This window comes from Cryptotermes secundus, unplaced genomic scaffold (genome assembly GCF_002891405.2).
Source record: "Cryptotermes secundus unplaced genomic scaffold, Csec_1.0 scaffold667, whole genome shotgun sequence".
In the NCBI taxonomy this organism is placed as follows: Eukaryota; Metazoa; Arthropoda; class Insecta; order Blattodea; family Kalotermitidae; genus Cryptotermes; species Cryptotermes secundus.
The window spans coordinates 883,271-904,927 of NW_019721771.1; the positions used below are offsets into that span (position 1 = coordinate 883,271).

Consider the following 21,657-nt stretch of genomic DNA (forward strand, 5'->3'; position numbering starts at 1 on the left):
TTTTTTCAATTGACTTAGCCGCACTATACCTGAAATAAACAGATGCTTTAAAATAGGAACGTTCTATAATTTCATATATTATTATTTTATGACATTTATGACATTTTATGGTCATTATGAAGTGTGTGTTCTTGCAATTCACTATCCGTGAATTGACATTGAATACTCGTGTGCTGTGAATTTCTTATATATATTATCGAATTTGACAAGCATCAGTATATTAATTGAAACCGTGAAGAGGAACAGAGGCTGCATTTCACTTACTTTGAAGTGCATACACCGTGCAGATACAAAGTTGTTTCAGTGAAATTAAAAAGGTACACCTTCAGGCATGAAAGAACAAGCTTATTTCTGCAGCTGATTATGACAACAAAGAGTGCACAAGAAACTCTTTTATGCTTTTATGTTTTTTTCTTCAGATGTTCCAATATATTGTGACATGTTGCGCAACGAAGAACCCCCCCCAGCAGTGACGGGCGGGTGAGTCAGCGCTCCGTCACCCGCCCTCCGCACGATGACGTAACGCGCAACGCGCGGTGACGTAAGACGGCGTGAGGTAACAGCGTTGCTAGGCTATACGCAAACACGGCGACGTGGCACCGGTTCCTACTGTGACGTGGCACGAAACGACGCTGTTGAAGCGGGCAACAGGCAACAGTGAACGGAATAAAAGCCGGCTGAGCGGTAAGCGTGAGAGAGTTGTAATGTGGCCGTCGCCGAGTTCGGTTGTAGTCGAGCTAACTTCTAGCCATCCCCGGAGAGAGTTAAAGTGTATCAGCGCCGAAGACAGTTCTCCAGTCAGCAGCCGAGAGTTGAAATATAGCAGCAGTAGCGAGAAGAAGACCCGAACGCGTGGTTACAAGATTTTATGTGACAGTGTGCGATAACTAAGAAGTCAGCGAGTGGAAGACTTATTGTGTGCTTTCAAGACTTTGTGTATGCTGTAGTACAGTTATATTTGGAGTGTGTAATTCAGAAAGACTTGTATAGCTCCCACGTTTTTAATACGTGAAGACTCTTTAAGATAGTGTTAAGAGCTTTTGTTGTAGGGTTTGTAAAGTGTGGAAACCCGCAACTGTGTGATAATTAATTGTAGCCGTTACTTGTAGGTTGTTGAATAAACCAATTAACAATATCTACCGCGTCTTCAGTGGCTAAACACGTTACAATATATTGTCACGTGTTGAGTTCGAATCTTGTTGGTCACGTGTGTAAGTCCAGTCCCACTTCTGACACCAGTGTAACGTGTTTCGTTACTGAAGACGCCCTTCGGATTCTTAACTGGTTTATTTAACAACCTACAAGTCTCGGCTACAATTATTTATAACACAGTTGCGGGGTTTCACACGTTATAACCCTATTGCCAATATTCTGTTCATACTGTTGCGGGGTTTCACATATAACCCTATTCGCAATAATCTCTTCACTCTATCTTCAGTAGGCTATACGTATTTATTACAATACGGGAGCTATGTAAGTGTCCCTGTATCACACACTTCCAATTACACAATTACACACACGTCCGGTTCTTCTTTCCGCGACGGCTGCTATATTCCAACCCAACTCGTAGACTGCTGCTTTGAGAACTTGTTCACTGCTGACTGGAGGACTGTCTTCGGCGACTGATGCCCTTATCTTGTTCACTGCTGACTGGAGAACTGTCTTCGGCAACTGATGCCCTTAACTAACTTCAACTGCACTCGGCAACGGCCACATTTCAACTAGCTTCGTAGGCAGTGTGGTTCACTTATATAGTCGCAGCGCTTGCCTGTTACGTAATCGATACCGCTGTTGCCTCACGCCGTGTTACGTCACCTCGCGTTGCGTGCCTCGTCACAGTAGGAAGCGGTGCCACGCACGTAGCCCAGAGGGGCTACGTCACCGTGGCCAGAGCTGCCACGTCACTGCTGTGGGAGGGAGGGTTTTGACCTCAAGTGCGCAACATGTCACAATATGTTATGCATGTCCTGTCACAAATACCGAGTAAACTGTCAAGAGGGCAGTGATCCTGCATTATGTCATTGTAGTTCTGGAACTGAAAGTAAAGGTACAAATGCATTCATTATTTGCGTTCAGAAAAGATACTTAGAAAATATTTCACAATCTATAGACCTTCAAGTGAAGAGAGTTACATTTGTCAGGGACGCAATTCAGTTGTCTTAAATATCGCATTTCAGTATATTATTAAAAACTTGGATACTACTATGAAAAATATTAAAAGGTTTCGATTAATTTAAATGCAGTTGTGCTTTGTATTCCGTCTAATCAACAAATGTTATGGGATACATTTTTTACTGAACACTGTTTCAATACTTATGTAAAACATGCCCAAATTCTAGCTTGGAAATATCACTTTATACGTGTAAAATATTATTTCGAAGTACGGTATGTCTGAATATTGTGTAGAAGGAGCTGCGCCTATGTACTTGTTTATTTCTCATCCGCTGGTTTTCTTGTGACTGGTTATGTGCTGTCATCTGTTTAGCGAGGAAGTACTTTCAATCCTTAGTAACGTTCGGAGAATACTTTCACACCAAAATTGTAGCCACACAATTGACATTGAAATTAACAGCTCTTGCTCCCCACTTAGAAACATCGAAATTGAATTTAGTTTTTGTGGAAATTTCATGCTGAATATCCCCCCTCTTATGCAGGTTTTAGTGTCAAATGCAGGTATGCATATGTATTAGTGTCGGTTCAGTCAACTTATACGAGTATAATTCGTAATATATAATTAAAAATTATGAAGTCAGTATTTCTTGTTAAAAATGAGCGTCCCTTATAATGTGACGGCGTGTAATCTGGTATGTAATTTCCAAAGTTTAAGAGAAACATTCTGCAAAACATTCGACTGAGACAAATAATATTCGACCCTGAAGACGTAAGCAGTACGTACCTCAGAAATATTTTACCAATCTTCTGTTATATACTGAGTCACATTTCAAGATATAGTAAACATCCTATTTACCCCTGTGAGAACCTCAAATTTTATTTTTTTTACCACGGAAAGGAATTTTTACATGTACCAATTGATTATGCATTGAGAACCTCAACGTTAACCCCGAGAGTGTACGTATTTATGAGTTTCGTGTGCCTTTAAAATAATAGGTGAGTATTTACGTAAATAATATTAGTAGGTTTTGTCTTTATAACGGAGACGCAACATTTTTCCATAATGTGGTACTGTATTGTATATATTAGAATCATTCCGCAGAAATTCGTTATTTCAGAGGTTAAAATTATTAACAGTAGACATCCTTCTGCCTTAACTAATAATAGGATCGTAATATTCAACATAATAAAAGATCAATTTCAATTTTATTCTGAATATTTCTGCTCAGATTATATATATGGCGAACTGGGACTGGCTACAAGCTGGACGGCAGAGTTCGAGTCCCGGAATGGTCCAAATTTTTCTTTTCTCCACGTCCTCCATAGCGGATCTGGAGCCCACCCAGTCTCCTAACCGCTGTGTATAAGTGCTGTTTCTTGGGAGGTGGAGTGGCCGCGGTGTGAAGCTGAGCACTGAACTCAAACTAGAAAACTTGGATATATGCATCTGCTTCTCCATACGCCTTCACAAGGACAACTTTACTTTTACCTTATATATATTCCTTTATAGTATCTTGGTGCCGAAGCGCCTGCCTCAACGTACGAAGCAGTGTATTGACCATAACAAGTGTTTTACATTGCAGAGCGAAATTATTATTTGTGGCCCCCTTGGTATGTGGAAATTAAAGAACTGATACCTTTTTAATTTTCCGCTGGGAGGAAAACAGGACATATAATTAGTATGCATTACCCTTACAAGGAACACAGAGAAGTATACAAAGACAAGTATGATTTATCTTCAGCCAAGACCGCACAATAAGTCAAGCGGTTAGTCGCTGGCTTTCCTCCTCGGCGGCCCGGGTTCTAGCCCGCGTCTGTTCAAGTGGGATTTGTGGTCGACAAAGTGGCGCTGAGGCAGGTTTCCTCCTAGTACTTCGGTTTACCCTGCCAATCTTCATTCCACCAAATTCTCCATCATCATAATCACCCGGGGCAAGTACAACAGACCAATTAGTGGTCACCGTGCCGAGTGGACCCAGCTGGACTCCACCTCCCACTAAGCGAATTTAAAATTTAATTTTATCTTCAGTCAAAGTACGATAAGCGTGTACGCCACACGAATTGCTCACTAGTTGTTCTTTTTTTATGTTATCGAAGTTGTTTCAGGTAAAGTAAGCGTATATTGATAATGGTTGTTTCCATTTGGAATAAGCCTACATGGATTGTGAAATTATGAATTTATTTAGTTGAATGTATGAGGGCTAGGCGTCCTCGGCCCTTGCACCGCAACCTACAGTGGTCTATTGGCTTAATTTATTTAGTTACTAAAGCATATGCGTCTTGTACATTCACTGCTTTCATTTTTATGGTCGAAGAATAAACCAAATAAGCAACCAGCAAGCAGCAAACATCAGGAGTAACTGTGCTTGTTGCTTGCTTGGTTTAAATTTCGTCACAATGATGGGCAGAGCATATTCCTCCGAAACGCCGATGAAAATCTGTTGGGTTTTATAGTATCAAATCCGAATGTAGTACACATCAGGACGGTCACGGCGTCACATATCTATAGATATTCTTCTTATGGAGGAAGGTTGAAGTCTCCGTGTTGAGATTATTTCGCCAAAAGACGTTAAAAAGTATGCCACTAGAAGTTTGTCTCACATTGCTTAGAAGAACAGACACGTTTACGACCACTGCCAATTTCCTTGTAGTTTAATTCAATTTTCTCATAGGAGCAATTATTCAACGGCGAGTGATACTTTTATGAAATAAATTTTAAAAAACTACAGCAGGAAGCTATTATTTGTGTGTACGGTAACCTTAATGCTTCAAAGGTATTTGATGAAGCCGCATATGAACCTTTATTTCTCCACTTTCCATAATTGCCAGAAAACAGTTACTTTATGCGATAAAACTGATTAGAAAAATATTTCATACAGTAGAACAATAATATATCTGTTGTTTAATGGGAAACTGTATTGAGATAAAGCATGAAGGTTCGACTTTCTAGAAAAAGGCTCTCACAATTTTCGTTAAGTTTCAGTAATTTATGGAGATCATTTCTATACATAAATATATTGTCACGGGTTCGGTGTAGAACGCAACAAATAAATTCAAGCCGTATTGGGTATAGCGAATTTTATTTCACATTCGCTCTTACAATCACACAATTTACAGATTCACAATTACTGCTATCTGCAGTATCACAAATACTACACTGCAAATGCCAGAATACAACTGACTGGTTGCTGGCTAACTCGTTACTCTCCACTGGCTAAATGGAGAACTGTTGATCACACACTGGCTATGAATAGTCTTCGCTGCTCCGTATCTAGCCTCGTTCCGGACAACTCAGAAAACAGCCAGGTAAGAGGCACCACTGTTGTCTGGCGCCGTGTTGCTAGCAACTCTGTCGGGAGTTGTTTACTGCTGCCTAGCAACCGCGGTATCCCTCGGTGACGTCACCGCTGNGCCGAGCGGAGCCGAAGATAGCCGAGCCCCCGTAACCTGGTAACTATGCAATGCTAATCAACAGCAGTGACGTCACACTAGCAACAGCGTCCTAGGCTATACGCCACGTCACACTAGCAACAGCGCAAGGATATATAAGTGGACTCCACAGCAGCTACGAGTTCAGTTGAAACATAGCAGCCTGCGAGTGTGCGATAACTAAGAAGTCAGCGAGCGGAAGACTTATTGTGTGCTTTCCAGACATAGTGAGTGCTGTAGTACAGTTATACTCGGAGTGTGTATTTCAGGGAGACTTGTATAGCTCCCGCGTTATCAGTACGTGAAGACAAGTGAAGATTGTGTTAAGAGATTTTGTTGTAGGGTTTGTAAAGTGTGGAAACCCGTAATATTGTGATCATTAATTATAGCCGTTATTTGTAGATTGTTAAATAAACCAATTAACCATCTCTACGGCCTATTCCGTAACGGAACACGTTACAATATATAGGTGATGTCTTCAGGGAAACAACATTAAGTGCGCTAGAAAATGAAATGCAAAATGTCGATTTTTCCTGTAACCGTCTGTACCCATCAGGCAGATCTTATTGTTATGGTCTATCGCACAGCAGCCAACTTCTTTCCCAAGACAACGTAGTCGAGCTGAGCCACGTATGAGAATACATGTCCTGTTGCATTATGCCCCGATGTTTTGTTTGCAAAGAACGCCTATTAAACTTTTGAATTATTATTGGATTTGAGGTTCTTACAGACGGTGGCTATGAAGAATACTATCTTAAGGGATGAAATACCGTGTAGTCGGGTAGAAATCCACAGACGTTTCATAGGTACTTACTGCCTCAATCTTCAGGCTGAAAGAGTAAACGAAACAAGAAATGCGAAATAACTAGACCTAAAGGGTGAAGTAACGTGAGACTAGATAAAGATTCATAAGAAGAAGCTTTTCTACTCTTTACTAAATACGAGGGAGAGTCGGTAAATAGGTCACAAATGGAAATGGTTTTCTATGTGTATCGCTAGGTAGCAGCACAGACCAGCTTCATGGCAGTCTCGGTATCAGACGAGCATGCTCATGTTAAGAGGCTGCTTTCAGTATTCAAAATGGCGACCATGCTTAACGAGTTTACTACCGAAGAGCAGCGTTCCGTTGTGCGCTTTTGTGGGAAAATGATACAATGCAGGGGATATTCATAAAGAAATGTTTCCTCTTTACGGTGGAATGTGTCTGCCGCGTAAAGCGGTTCACAACTGGGTCGAAAGTCGCAGGTGATGCCCGACCAGGTGCGGAAGTGGCTGAGACAATTGTTAAAGTACTTCTATGCTGCTGGTTTCGAAGCTCTGGTAAAGCGATGGGAGAAGTGTATCGGTGTTGGTGGAGGAAATGCCCAGAAATAAAAGTTTCTTTCAGGTTCGAGTATCACACATTTTACGTTTCGTTTACTGGTTCTTCCTCATATTATTAAGGGACATAAAATCAAGGAGAATGAGATAAAAATAGAAATTCACGCCTAATTTCATTCTGGAAATCTGATTATAATAGTGTAAGAGGTTTTGGAACGGAATCATCTGGCTCAGAATAGGTTTCAGTGGCAGGCTTTTATGAGCACACTGAATCTTAGGCGTGGAAATTATCGGCAAGCTAACTGATTTAAAGGTTTCCAAAATCGGACTCTCTTCGGGGGATATGAATAGAAGTAGTTCATGTCTGAAACATAGACCCGATAGACATTCAGTAAGTCTGATAATTTCTATCTATCTATGTATCTATCTATCTATCTATCTACTGCTCCTTACCTGTAAGCTCATTAAGGGATGCTACTTTTGTCAAAATGGGTACGAATCGTAAAGGACTCATAACCCGTGTTACCAACTATTGACGCTACGAACAGTTACTGCTGCTACCATTACAGGAGGGGCCGCGCCATAGCCCAAGCGGTTAGTCCCTGGTTTCACACCGCGGCGGCCCGGGTTCGATCGCGGGTCTGTTCAAGTGGGATTTGTGGTGGACAAAGTGGCGCTGGGGCAGGTTTTCTCCGAGTACTTCGGTTTCCACTGCCAATCTTCAGTCAACCAATTGCTCCACAATCAGCCTCACCTATCATCTGGGGCTGGTACAATAGACCAGTAGTGGCCGCAGTACAAGGGACTTGGTTTCACCCCACTAGCAATAAAAAAATAATTTAATTACAGGAGAACTACTGCAGCTACATCTAAAATTCTTCAAACAGAGATTATTCATTCGAAACATGAAACCCAGCATTCACAATGTAATGCATGAACATGTACACTGCCTGGTGCGTGCTGTAGCTCAGGGGGTTAGTTCCATTGCGGTGGCTTGGATCGGGTCATATGGGATATATTGTCTGCAGAGTGACGCTGGACAGGTTTCTCATAGCAGTTAGATTTGCCGTGCCAGTTTTCATTCCACTCATTATCGGGAATACACGGTAGCGTGTCATGGGAGTTTTTTCAATTGACGTTATCCTTCCAGCCGCACTGTGGCCCCTGGGGTCGACTCAGCCTCTAACAGAATAGAGTACCATGAATCTTCCTGGGGATAAAGGGCGGCCGGCTCGTAAGGCTGACAACCTTACCGCTATCTGTGAGCTGATTGTCTAGAAAACGTTGGAACCTCGATGTCTCACAAACCTATGGGCCTCCACGGCCTGTTACAGGATTATCGTTAAGTTTACGAGCATACGAATTTTGTGAAATTCTTTATTCCAGGCATTCTTTCTCTATATTTCCTGTTGACAAGAACACGCGCAAGTCTTCATGTAAAGTTTCCTCTTTTTTGGCTTATTTTAAACAAAATTTAAATTGACAGAATGTGTTAAACCTCACGATTATGAAAGTTCAAATAATTTATATCAGTGATTGTCGAGTTTTTCGAAGCGTGTGGAAAGGTTGAATTTTATGTGCCCTACGCAAGATTGCGAGGATCCTTAAAATAGGAGAGCTCTATACAGTATTAACACGAATTTAATTTTGCTCCTTTCTCCCTCTTTCTTTTCCTATTGTGAGACAAAATGCCTGGTACTGATTCCTGCCGTTTCTTCTTTGTTCCAGACACTGTCTGCACGGTTCCCACGCGGCAACATGACCAGACATCTGCTACTGTTGTTCCTTGTCTGTGCAAGTTTTCTGGTACATGATGTCTCAGGCAGAGGTCGCAAAGATAAAGACAAGAACAAGAATTCCCACTCTAGGAATACTGAGAACCTGTGTGAAATCCAGGATCCTAACCGGACAATAGATTGCTTCTGTGACAAAGTGGAATATCAGAATGCCACAGACAGTACCTGCTGGATCTTCAACGGACTACAACAGGATGACGCAGTTTGGGATTACTTTATGTCTCAAAGTAACATGGAGAGACTCAAATTTAATATCCGGCCTGATGGGAACCTGAGATTTGTCCCCACCAGAGCGCTCTCCCACCTTCATCGCCTACTGGAGTTGAAGATTCAGTATGCCAACATTCCAGAATTAGTTCCCTACGCGTTTGCAAACCTCTCTTCTCTGCGGGAAATTTCGGTGATAAGGAACCAGATTGTTGATCTGAAACCACACGCATTTTCGAAGCTCTCGAACCTGAGCCAGATAACTCTGGATGAGAACAGAATAGCCGAGCTTCATCGTGATGTCTTCGTCGGTCTGCCGCAGCTGAAGAAGTTGTACATCGGCCGTAATAATTTGAGTGTGCTTCATGATCGAGCGTTCTCGCACCTGCACAGGTTGGAGGAACTTGAACTGAACGGAAATCAGTTGCCTGTTGTAACCCGTGAAACTTTCACGGGGTTAAAATCGCTTAAGATATTGAACCTTCAAGAAAACAGAATACGCATGTTGGGAGATTACACTTTCACTGAGGTTCCGAACCTTGTGGAGTTAAACGTGGACCATAACATCCTTCAGTACATTAGTGACAGGGCTTTCCAAGGATTGTCACGCCTGAATCGTTTGACTTTGGCCGAGAATCGACTTACTGCTCTTGGTAGTGACGTCCTGAGAGGGGTGCCCAACATCCACTTCTTGGATCTCCGTGATAATTCTCTTCGTACGCTCACCTTTGACACTGTGAACCCCATCATGGAGAATCTGAAGAATGTGACCTCGTACTTCTTTGTCGAAGGTAAGACAGTCTTGACTGCAACAACGAAACTTGTTTTCAGTAGCTTGTGGTCATGTGTGGAGCAGTACCGCACAGGTTCGTGACAACGTTAACAGTTAGCTCATGGTGGATGTAAAGTTCTTACAGCTGCGGTTCGGATAAATTTATCGTCTTCTTTATGCTCATTATCAAAGTATAAGCCTAGCAAGGAACATGCAGAAGCACGCAGAAAATTTGGCTTACTTCTCGACCCTAAAGATGAAGGAGATATGATTAACCGAAACGTCGGGCTGAGGCCGCGCCATAGCTCAAGCGGTTAGTCGTTAGCTTCCCACCGCCGCAGCCCGGGTTCTATCCCATATCTGGTCAAGTGGGATTTGTGGTGGACAAAGTGGCGCTGGGGCATGTTTTCTCCGAGTGCTTCGGTTTCCCCTGCCAATCTTCATTCCACCAATTGCTCCACAATCACTCTCACATATCATCTTGGGCTGGTAAAATAGGCCAGAAGTAGCCGCAGTGCAAGGGACTTAGTCCCACCCCACTAGCAATAAAAAAAGTCGCGCTGTCACCGAAATGCAATATTGTACAACCTAGAGGCCTTATCCTAATATTCTATGGAGATTCAAAAATAATTTTACAAAATATATGTACATGGGCCCAGTTCTCGCAAGATGATGGCCCATAAAATTATTAGACACCGAGAAGGTGCCCAAATTGTCTGTTAAAACTAATCGGCCGTGTCCGTGATCAGGGTGCAAGGCTTATGTTTTTTAAAAAAACGTGTTAAAATAATTAGAAGTGAAATTTCGCCCATTTTTTTTTTCAAAATAGACCAATAAAGGAAATGGCACGACGATCTAAACCGAATAAATAGTTAAAGCATATTAATATGATTTGAACCTTCTGTATTTTTATGGTGCCTGAGAATTTTATGCTGTAACCACAGACGGGTTTTAGACTGATGATAGGATTAGTGGACTCTTTGATACAGCACGTGACTACACTTTACAGTTGATTATTCCGTACACACATACACACACTAGTTTCCACAATAACTTCTTTACTAGCTGTTGCTTGGTATCAGTTTCCAACGGCGGACGTTCCCCTTCCTCTGGGTTCCCGAACTGTCCCCGGCTTCAGCTACCAGCTTCTAACAGCAACAGCTGACAATGACTGAAGCCCAGCAGCCCTCTAGGGCGCTGACTACAACTGCCAACTTGTCCTAGTTAAAATATATTGGCACGGACTGCGTAGAAAACGTCTCTTCCATTATTGTTTGCATTCTTTGTTGCTGTTTACGGACCGCTGCCTGATAACGGCCGTTGTATAGTTACTTATTTCACATCGTTGCCTAGTAACAGGTCTGTATGCCACAATTTTGAGAACTGTATCCATTCAGAGAATATTTAATACCATATAGTTCATAACAGCTCTTACTCCTGTTTCCCGTATGTATGTGAATGGAATAGATTCCTTCTTGGAAAGCTAATAGTTCCTAATATAATCAGTACCTTCTCCGCTGTTTATGGAACTCGACAGTTCAATACTGTGTCCACAGGTGTCCATCACTATCAGAAACACAAAGACTGCCTGAAAGGGAACTGTGTTCAGCAACACAGTGTACCCGAGTTTGGTAACACAGCACTGAATAACACCAGTTTACGTCGATTCTTTCAGTTAGTTACGAAAATATGAACCAAACCGGTGAGGAGCTGGCTGGCTCGGGACTTGATTGTTTTCATTTGTTTCTATGTTATACCACGAAATGTCGTGCTTCCTGGCGTTTTAAGAAGAGATAAGTTCCTCAGATGGAGGTCTCCGCAGTCGAGCCACTACAACGGCATCTAGGAACAGCGTACGGAATTCATGTTTTATCAAGAGTGTAAAGTTTTCTCTGACATGCCATAAATGTACATGAGACCCTTCCGAATTAAGTTATGCTACAGATTTTTATAATCCTTAAAATCCACTTCCATCGGCCGGGTTTGAACCCGCGATTCTTTGGTCCAGTGGTGAGAACGTTACACGTCAACGCAGTAAGTTCTCTAATTGTTTGTTATGGTGCTGGCACATGTATTTCCAGGTTTGCCCGAAACACCGCTGCGTCCTGTTTCTGTTAGATTCAACACACACTGCAACTGTACAGAGACATAAGCCCTTAAGTACCAGTGTATGGATTTCTCGTCTGTGCTAAGTAGATCAACTGAGTTCATATTGCTATTAAATGGAGTTACTCAGAGTTCCGGAGCAAGATTGCTGGTATCTGTAAACATCACATCATATACTTAGGAACCAAGGAGAAACGCAAACATTCACCTATACTCTGAACGCATCTTCCAAATAAAAGTGCGTACATGTATATTTGAATTCGTACTTTCCGTTTTGTTAAACGGAGACGCAGAATTTATTAACTGTGTCAGCCTAGGAACGAATTTTAGAAAATGTTTACATGTTTCGGCGCTAATTATGCGCCATCATCGTGTCTTGCCGACAAAGGTGTGTAAAAGTAGTTTTATACAGCATGTCCCAAGAGGAAGTGTCAATATTCTGGGAGGTCATATTATCGGCCATTCTAAGCAAAGAAATGTACATTTACATGTGTCCTATTCCGAGCGGTTTCCGAGATATTTCACTGTACAGTTCCAAGATCGTTGATAAAGAGGTATCACGTACTCTTTCTAATACCAGCATTTATTGTTAAAGTGACAAATTTGGTACAGTTTAGCCAGTATAATACATTTTCGAAAATTCCAGCGTCAACATCAATGCACTTTGCAACTCGTGTGAGGATATGGCGTGTTGCTCGTCTGTACAGTGTATAGTGTATATTGTACTGTACAGTGAAATTTCTCTATCTCAGAAACCGTTCGGAATAGGGCAAATGTACGTACACACTTTTCTTTTGCTTAGAATGACATATTACTACCTCATATAATATTGACTTTTCCTCCTGGGACACTCTGTATATGCCTGAAAGGATGCTACACGTAACTATGGACCAAGGTGATAATGCAATCGTTTATGTGAAATGAAAATAATGAGTATGATTACAGTATGCATTGCAGTAAAAACTGCTATAAATTGGTTTTACGAGTCTCGTATTTGTGTTGAGCTCTTAAAAGCCCAGTGGTTACTAAATGTACCACCTGCTTTAACATACGAACCTCTGCATTTCGCTCCTTAAAGTTCTCAAAATAAAGAGCGACTGTTTCCCTCAAAAGCATTAACCAGCTGGGCTTTGTATCGGAGACGTCATATGTTTCTGTATAGTAACGACTATATTTTCACGCGTTAGTGACCAGACACGGGGCTCTGGTTGATAATTGGATTTATTGAATGCATATAAAACGTAACTAGGAATGTTTCTGACACTTTAGCTAATCTACACAGTACAAAAATCACAACGGCAAATACCAAGTCTTCAATATCTTCACTATTCATTGCTTGGTATCTGCGTCTAACAGTGCAATTCAAGACCAACCACCAATTCTGACCTCCTGCTTCCGAGAATCGTTACGTGTTTGTTGACATGGGAGCGTGTTTACTGGCCTTTGACCAACAACGGGCGCTTCTTCTGGCTCCGCTAGGCCGGCTTTCAGTGATTATGTTGCAATATTGTTTAGAAGAAAAGTCACTTTTTAAAGGGTCAAGAATTAGTTTCTTGGATATACGCTGGTCATGTGCACTGTCTTGTACAGACAGACGAAAATATAATTACTTCTATCTGTGATATGGAAGAATATTTATGAATTCTTGTTCCCTTTACACAATATAAAGAAGTGATCAATCACCCTGTCCTTATTAACATCCCTTGAAGTAAGCCTGCTGAATTCTTCTTGTTATGCAGGCAGCTTCGCCAAAATTTGTTCTGTATACGGACATGACGTTGCATGAGAAACATGTGAAATAATATAGCTATATAAATAAAAATGTAACTGTGCGTTTGTTACCCCTCGAAAATCTCCGAAAGTTCTTCACCGATTGCTTCGAAATTTTGACACAACGTTGCATTTGAATGCGCGCGTGTTTTCATATGCGTATTATATAGATGTCACATCTGTGACATCTATATAATATATATATCTATACAAAATTCTTTTGAAAAACGGAATTGGAATTTGGAATTCAGGAGAGTCACCCCTATGGAAACGCTAGAACAGACCGTTGCATAGGAAGTAACAATAGCGATACTGTATCGAATCTCCAAGTTTACGACGAATACACGGAGCGTTCCCACAGAGACAACGCAAAAACAATGGGTCGTTGCGTAGGAATTGCGGAATCAACAAAGCAGCGTTTCAGCGATTATGACAAGGGCTCATTTGCATATCAGCGGCCGAGGTTATAAAAGGGGGTTTAATTTATTCAGTCTTGGAATAGCTGCCGCTGAAGAAGTTTGGAACCTAGACGCCAAGAGATACAGAAGTATTGGCCGAAGGATTTTGTAACCAGTAACTCTAATAGTGCAAGTGGCGATAATTGTAAAGTGCGCAAGTGAATTACAATAAAGATTTGCTATAATTAATACGGCGTAAAGTTATTTATAGCGTGACGTACCCAAACACGCTACATGCATTACTGACGCGTGCAACACGTCACATCCACATCAAATTCGTGCATTATTTGCACATGGCTGAAGATATTTTCCGTCGAAAACGCAAGGAAAATTCCAATGTGAACATGGATTTCACAGCAGAAATCTGCAACGAAGCGTTGATAATGATTGAAGATTTGTGCTTAGAAATCGCGAACGAAGTTCTCAATCAATTGGGAATGTCATCACGGAATCGATCTGCTGCTGCTTCGTTCAATGTAGAATTGCGTCGTGAATAAAATTACAACACGGGTGATCTTTTGTCGTATGTGCAATCAAATATTCCCAAGCTAACGCTTGAGCAAAGAGGCATTTACGATCAAATAAGGCAAACTGTCAATAACGGGGTTGCAGAATTCTTTTTCTTAGATGCGCAAGGAGGAACTGGTAAAACGTTCCTAATTAGATTGATTCTGGCAGCAATTCGATCCCAAAGTGACATAGCCCTAGCTCTTGCTCGTCCGGAATAGCTGCGACATTGCTACCGGGTGGAAGAACTGCTCATTCCGCTTTGAAATTGCCATTGAACATGCAATTCATTGAAACTCCCACGTGCAACATTTCCAAAGCATCAGGCATGGGAAGGGTATTGCAGAAATGCAAACTTATTGTTTGGGATGAATGCACAATGGCGCACAAAAAATCGCTCGAGGCCCTTCATCGATCATTGCAAGATTTGCGTGGAAAAATCAAACCATTTTGGAACGCATTAATATTGCTTGCAGGAGATTTCAGGCGAACATTACCTGTAATTCATCGATCGACACCAGCGGACGAAATAAATGCTTGCCTGAAATACGCTACTTTGTGGCGACATGTAAAGACGTTAAAATTAACTACAAATATGCGTGTCCAGCTGCAAAACGATCGATCAGCTGAGATATTCTCACATCAATTGCTGGAAACTGGGAACGGAAAGGTGCCGGTTGATCTGACCTCAGGACGAATTTCGTTGCCGCATAACTTCTGCAATTTAGTGACGTCAAAAGAAGAATTGGTTGAAAAAGTATTTCCCAATATTCAAACCAATTATAAGAATCACGATTGGCTGAGTGAACGAGCTATTCTTGCGGCCAATAACAAACACGTCTACGAACTTAACAATATCATTCAGTCTAACATTCACTGCGAGGCAGTCACATACACGCCCGTCGACACTGTTGTGGAAGCAGATGAAGCGGTTAATTATACAACAGAACTTTCGCATTCACTCGATCTGCCACAGCAACGCGTGGCCGGGTACAGCAAGTATATATATACCTTAATCAGCTTATTTTTCTCTACACAGTATGCCATGAATCATGCTGAATATATTATAAAGAATTTCAAATAAAATACTATTCACAGCATATGCTCGGGTGTGTAGGATCTTTATATTTAAAGCACATTTATACAAAATGAGTTACTGACGTAATATATGTTTCCATAAATAAAATCTCATAACGTTTTTAAAGTATTATATGCATTCTCATAAGGTAAAAACAAAAAAAAGCAAAAAATTTAAGCTGACTTGCATATTAATTTTGTTCTTATCGGAAAAGCTGAAACAAGAGAACCCACAGGATACTTTAACAGACATAAGATCCATGTAAAGTAAAGAGTGTAGTTTGCTTTCTGTTATGAAGGAAAGTGCTGTATGAGTGTAAATATTTTTTTAAATTCGCTTAGTGGGGGGTAGAGTCCAACTGGGTCCACTCGGCACGGCGGCCACTGATTAGCCTATTGTATCCTGCCTCGTGTTATGATTATGACGGAGAATTTGGTGGAATGAAGATTGGCAGGGGAACCCGAAGTACTCGGAGAAAACCCGTCACTTTGTCCACCACAAATCCCATTTGGCCAGATCCGGGATTGAACCAGGGCCGCCGCGGTGGGAAGCCAGCGACTAACTATGGAGCTAACTTCTTATAGTAAGGAATGCATTTGTTAACATCCACATTTTAAGTGCATATCAGTTAATGATGATGTGCGTTTTGACTTCGGTATTTCCACTATTTGAAACCCTGACTCACCTAAGGAAGTAGAACCGACACATGCGTTTTCCTTTAATGGTACTTGTTTTAGAAAAGGACACTGTGCAGATGGCACTAAACTCCAACAGTCCATGCCGTTCACTCTTGTTGCCAGTGAATAGTCTATTTACTTATTAATAATCATAAGTTCTAGTTAACTCCCATTCTCGTTCGACAGAGAAGCAGCAAGTTTAGCTCTCTCTTGAAACGGACTAGTAATGCAAGATATTGGAATTCGTACTCTCAGAAAACTTACATCTCATACAAAGCTTCTATAAACCATGAAAAATGAAACAGTTCCGTCAAGTGTGACTGGTGAAGATTTTTCTTATTTCAATTATTTATGCCCTTACTTGTTTCGGCCTTCAAACACCATCATCAGAAGGACACCTTTGCATCAATACAGTTAGAAGCTACTATTACAATATATGTATGTTCCACAATAGTGGCTTCTAACTGTATTGGTATAAAGATGTGCCTCTGATGATGGTCTCTGAAGGCCGAAACATGGAAAATCCATAAAAATATTAAACTACTTAAACCCTTAAAGACTAAATTTGTTCTACATAACATATAAAAATTCAGTTCGTACCTCACAGGAAACACATCACGTGTCCGCTACAAAGCCCATCCTGTTAATGCTATTTAGACAAAAACGCTATTTATTGTGAGAATCATAAGAAACAATATTCTATGGGAAGAATGCAGAGATTCAGCGTGTTAAAGAAGGTGGTTCATATTGTGACCACTGGGCTTGAAAGTATTAATTGTTTACCAGTGCACAGATTGTAGACAGACGCATCAAATGTACCAACAGCACGACTTTGAACATTAGGGAGTGGGCTGGCGCAACTTTCTTTATCTGAGCCTTCCTTAATTTCAATATTCATTCTTAAGAATAAATCGTGCCAGTCGTTTTAATGATTATTTAGTTTTCGCCTTCGAGTTCAGTGTTCAAATCATTTAGTTCAGAGATAACATACGTGAAGAAAGTAAGATATGATTACCACTGATAATATTTTAATTGTGGAAGAAAATCACGTATGTACTGAAGCAACTTCATAGTTACTGGAAGATCGTCGTGGAACCTGAATACACTTTCGCTCTAGCTAGCCAGCAGACCCTAGTATGAAATATTGCAGCATGTAGAACCGTTTCCGTGTAATGGTCTCGAAACGTCATCAGTTGCTGGAGAAACGTATTCTTGATCAACGATACTATGCAACCTGTTTCTGGGCAACAGCCCGGTAACCACTTTCCCACTGCAACGAATATGCACGCAAAAATAGAAGAATGGTGTTTTCTGTGTAGTCCGTGTCGAGAAGTAATAGCAAGGGCAGTTGGAGCATTAAGTCGAGTTCTGCAAGGGAGGCTGAGAAGAGATGGCGCTATAGTTCAGTTGTGGGATATTCGCCGGAAGGTAACGACGTGAGCACAGAAGCTAACAGTTTTCATTCTTGAGAGTTATTACAAAATAACGAATAGTGAAGACACTGAGGGCCGGGGAAAATACTTAGCATGTAGTGAACTGTAAAGTGTGGAAATCAGCAATAGCATTTTGTTATTTGTGGTTACTGACCTGTAAGTGGGCTATAAATTCATTCATCAATCCATTCCTCGTCTGTAGTCACACATAAATCGTGACAATATTAAGTCTCCATTATGCGCATGCGCCTGTGTTGATGGGGCCTAAAACGGATCGAGTGCACAGTTTCTTACACAACACTCAGCACATATTGAAAATCTATCATTTTATGCATACGGCTTGCTGGTCGATAACACAGTGAACTAAAATGCCTGTGAAACCTAGTCTTTTCATAAGGGAAAATCCACTAACGTTTCCACTCGTCATGGCCGGAGCTCCATCTGTGGTGACTGATACAAGTTTGTGAATGTAAACTTTCATGTCAAGAAGGTTATCATAAAAGCTTTGAAATATGCCTTCACCTCCAGTCTTCCCAAACAACGGTATCGTGTGCAACACATCCTCTGGAATATCTTGACCTCTAGCAGAAATGAGTACCAGAAATCTTCCTGGGGGTAAAGGCGCGGCCGGCGCTTAAGGCTGACAACCTTACCGCCATTTGTGAGCCGACTGTCTAGAAACTGTGGGAGCCTGGACGTCTCATAACCCTATGGGCCTCCACGGCCTCTAACAAGGATAGCTTTTTACGAGAATTACATATTTGAGGTAGTACTTACGTAGAATATAGACCGCGTGCTTGAGAACAGGGTGCTGAGGTGAATATTTGGACCGAAGAGAGATGAATTGACGGGAGGTTGGAGAAAAGTGCATAATAAGAAGCTTGATACCTTGTACTCTTCGCCAATTATAATTAGAACTCTCAAGTAAAGGAGGATGAAATGGGCAGGTCATTTAGCATGAATGAAGGAGAGGAATGGGTATAGGATATTGGTGTGAAAACCAGAATGAACGAGACCGCAAGGAAGACCAAGACATAGGTGGATAATATTTAAAATATTTTTATGTAGGATGAGGTGGTATAGACTGGATTAATTTGGTTCAGGGTAGGGACCACTGGAGGGCTCTTGTGAACGCAGTAATGAACCTTCGGTTTTCATAAAAGATTGAGAATTTCTATAGTAGCTGCGTAACCTACGGCTTCCCTAGGAGGGCTCAGCTGCGTGAAGTTAGTTTGTTAATAATTACGTACTCCTACGTGTCAGGGTTATGTGACAAGTTCGACTTATTTACTGTATGAACAGGAGCTGGCGCCTTACATTTTCTGGACACCGATATACTCATCTCTTTCACCTTCCACGCCCCATTGCCTTTTGGTATTATGCAACCCGCAGTATTCTATAGGTTACGTCTGTGGCGAGTTGCGTGTAATCAGTTATCGATGGGAAATTTCGTGAGCGAGTGTGTGCTGATGCCTCTGTGTTAGAGGCGCAATGGCGTCTTGGATTATTTGCGCCTCAGAATTTATATACACTGCACTTAAACATGTAAGAGAGTGTGCAGTGAATAAGAAATAAAGGAGAATAATTTTAAAGGATTATAAAGTCAGGATCTACACCTTCACTAGTAATAAAACGGCAAACAATGTGAGGTCAAAGTAATGCAAAATGTACACTCACTTTTTCCAGAAAACGACCTCCGCCCTCTAGGGGGCCCTAAAAGTGGGTAGTATTGAGGTTATGGTCATGAAATACAGTAAACCCTTGATAATCCTGTTACAGTTAACTCCTATGTCGGATAATCTTGATCGAAATGTGAAAAACGAAAAATAAAATCCTGTTTACAGTTCAGTACATACTGTCACGTGTTGGGTATGTCACGCAACAAATAACTTCACGCCGTCTTGGATGTAGCGAATTTGTTCCACATTCCCTCTTACACTTACACAATTCACAATTACACAATTACTGCCATCTGCAGTATCACGGTTACTTCTCCTGCTGTAGTAGGGGAGCGGAGGTAGCGCCCCGAAGACGAACACGAGAGAGAGAGAAAAAAAGAACGGGGATGTACCGTTAGGCTGTTCGCGACGAACAACCCTTAGTTAGGAGCAATGTGACGTGGACGGCGCAACAGAAAGTAAGGATCACGTGAACTCTGCGTTTCCGCGAGTGACGTCACAGTACTTTAAAAGACCCATGACATTTAGGAAGGAAGGTGAGTCATTTGTCTGTTCCTACAAAACTTGAGGCAGTTTCTTCAAGCCTGCATTATTACGTTCGAAACCAAGTACAACAGAGTCTTCTATCTATGAATAAATATATTCTTATATACGTTTTTTACATAAAGGCTCTAGAGTAATATTTTTTCATCAGCTGTATTTGTATCATATTCTTTTCCATTTATTCGTGTTCTATTTTTGTCTCTTTTAGGCCTACCTTTTGCTTTACTAATCCGGATGGCCTCTCCCCATCCCTAATTAATCCGGATTAGCGAAGCTTTACTATACACATTTAAGTAAAATGCCTCTTACATTTAACGATGCGTTAGCGCGTGTGCGGGTTGTACGGTTCGGTGCAGAGTTCACCCTTATGCTCATCTGACAGTCGAGTTCTAGTTAATTTTTTATTGCTAGTGGGTTGGGGCTATTTTCTTTATTGCTAGTGGGGTGGGACTAAGTCCCTTGTACTGCGGCCACCTCTGGCCTATTTTACCAGGCCCAGATGATAGGTGAGGGTGATTGTGAACCAACTGGTGGAATGAAGATTGGCAGGGGAAACCGAAGTACTCGGAGAAAACCTGCCCCAGCACCACTTTGTCCACCACAAATCCTACTTGACCAGACCCGGGATCGAACCCGGGTCACCGCGGTGGGAAGCCAGCGACTAACCGCTTGAGCTATGGCGCGGCCCAAGGTCTAGTTCATACACATTCCCATTGCGGCTAAGGGTGTAAGATGGACCCTGACGCCTGCATGTGGAGGTATGACCTTAAACGCACACCTCAGGTTGCAGTGGGCTCTTGTAGATGGATCCACTGCCTTGGGACCCAGCAAACAGTGTTGCCAAAATGGAACACAGTGACACTTTGTGACTGACTGTCAGCCAGTCAGTAAGCCTTGGTGTTGAGCCCCACCTGGTAATTATGACCGGATATTTATTACTGTTTGACAGTTACGGTCTTGTTTTTTGTGAGGCCCCCTCTCTGACGAGAGGACAGGTTTGTCATTTGTAATTTGTAATTATGGAGCCGTTCTCTAGCAACGGTTGTCTCTGCGGGCGTCACATTTTTTACTTTCAGTAGACACGCCACAATACGTATAAAACCAAAACATGCACAAGCACATATTTATATCTGCGTTAATGAACGGATACTGATGGTCTCGACCCGTCGAAATAAGTACAGTATTTTCCGCGAAACGCTGTTACTTGTAAATTATCGCTTTCAGTTGTCACGTAGTTATTACACAACGAATTAGTCTAGTTCCTTTTTCATATGATTTCTGCTATGAAGTACCACCTATCATTAAACGAACTTGTTAACTATGTAAAGTTAGGCCGGAATTCGAAGAGCCCATATTCATCAAATCCCAGTAAAGTTAAATGTAAAAGAAAAGAAAACAAACAGGAGAGCGGAGAATTACAGCTGGTCTGCAGTGCTAAATGCCATTCTCTCACACTCACCTTTAAAGCATCTATTATGTATAGAACGTGGACTGATACATGTGTAGTCCCCGCTATGTGATGCTCTCCACAGTAACGCCGTGTTAATTTGCATAGATATTGGGGAATTTTCGGAATTCCATGCATATGCTGGAGGTTACATTGGGCACAGAATATAAAGAAGTTATAAGCAAGGATATCGCTTAGAGAAAGGCAGCTTCAACACACTAGACCTTTCAGAAATGGATGAGTGCCAGACGTGATCTATCCACGGACTGTTTAGTGCAGTGGGTCCTAAAGTGAACTGTACAGCCAACTGGGGGGGGGGGGGG

The 21,657-nt window shown here is 41.6% G+C and overlaps 1 protein-coding gene across 2 annotated transcripts in view; it reads left to right on the forward strand.

Moving 5' to 3' along the window:
- LOC111875763 (connectin) overlaps nt 1-21,657 on the forward strand; it is a 641,807-nt gene that overhangs the window by 349,288 nt on the left and 270,862 nt on the right. For both annotated transcript variants that reach the window (XM_023872260.2, XM_023872259.2), the window contains one exon: nt 8,590-9,655. In XM_023872260.2, coding sequence (XP_023728028.1) covers nt 8,620-9,655 — 1,036 coding nt within the window. In that variant the 5' untranslated portion in view covers nt 8,590-8,619. The remainder of the gene's footprint in view (nt 1-8,589; nt 9,656-21,657) is intronic.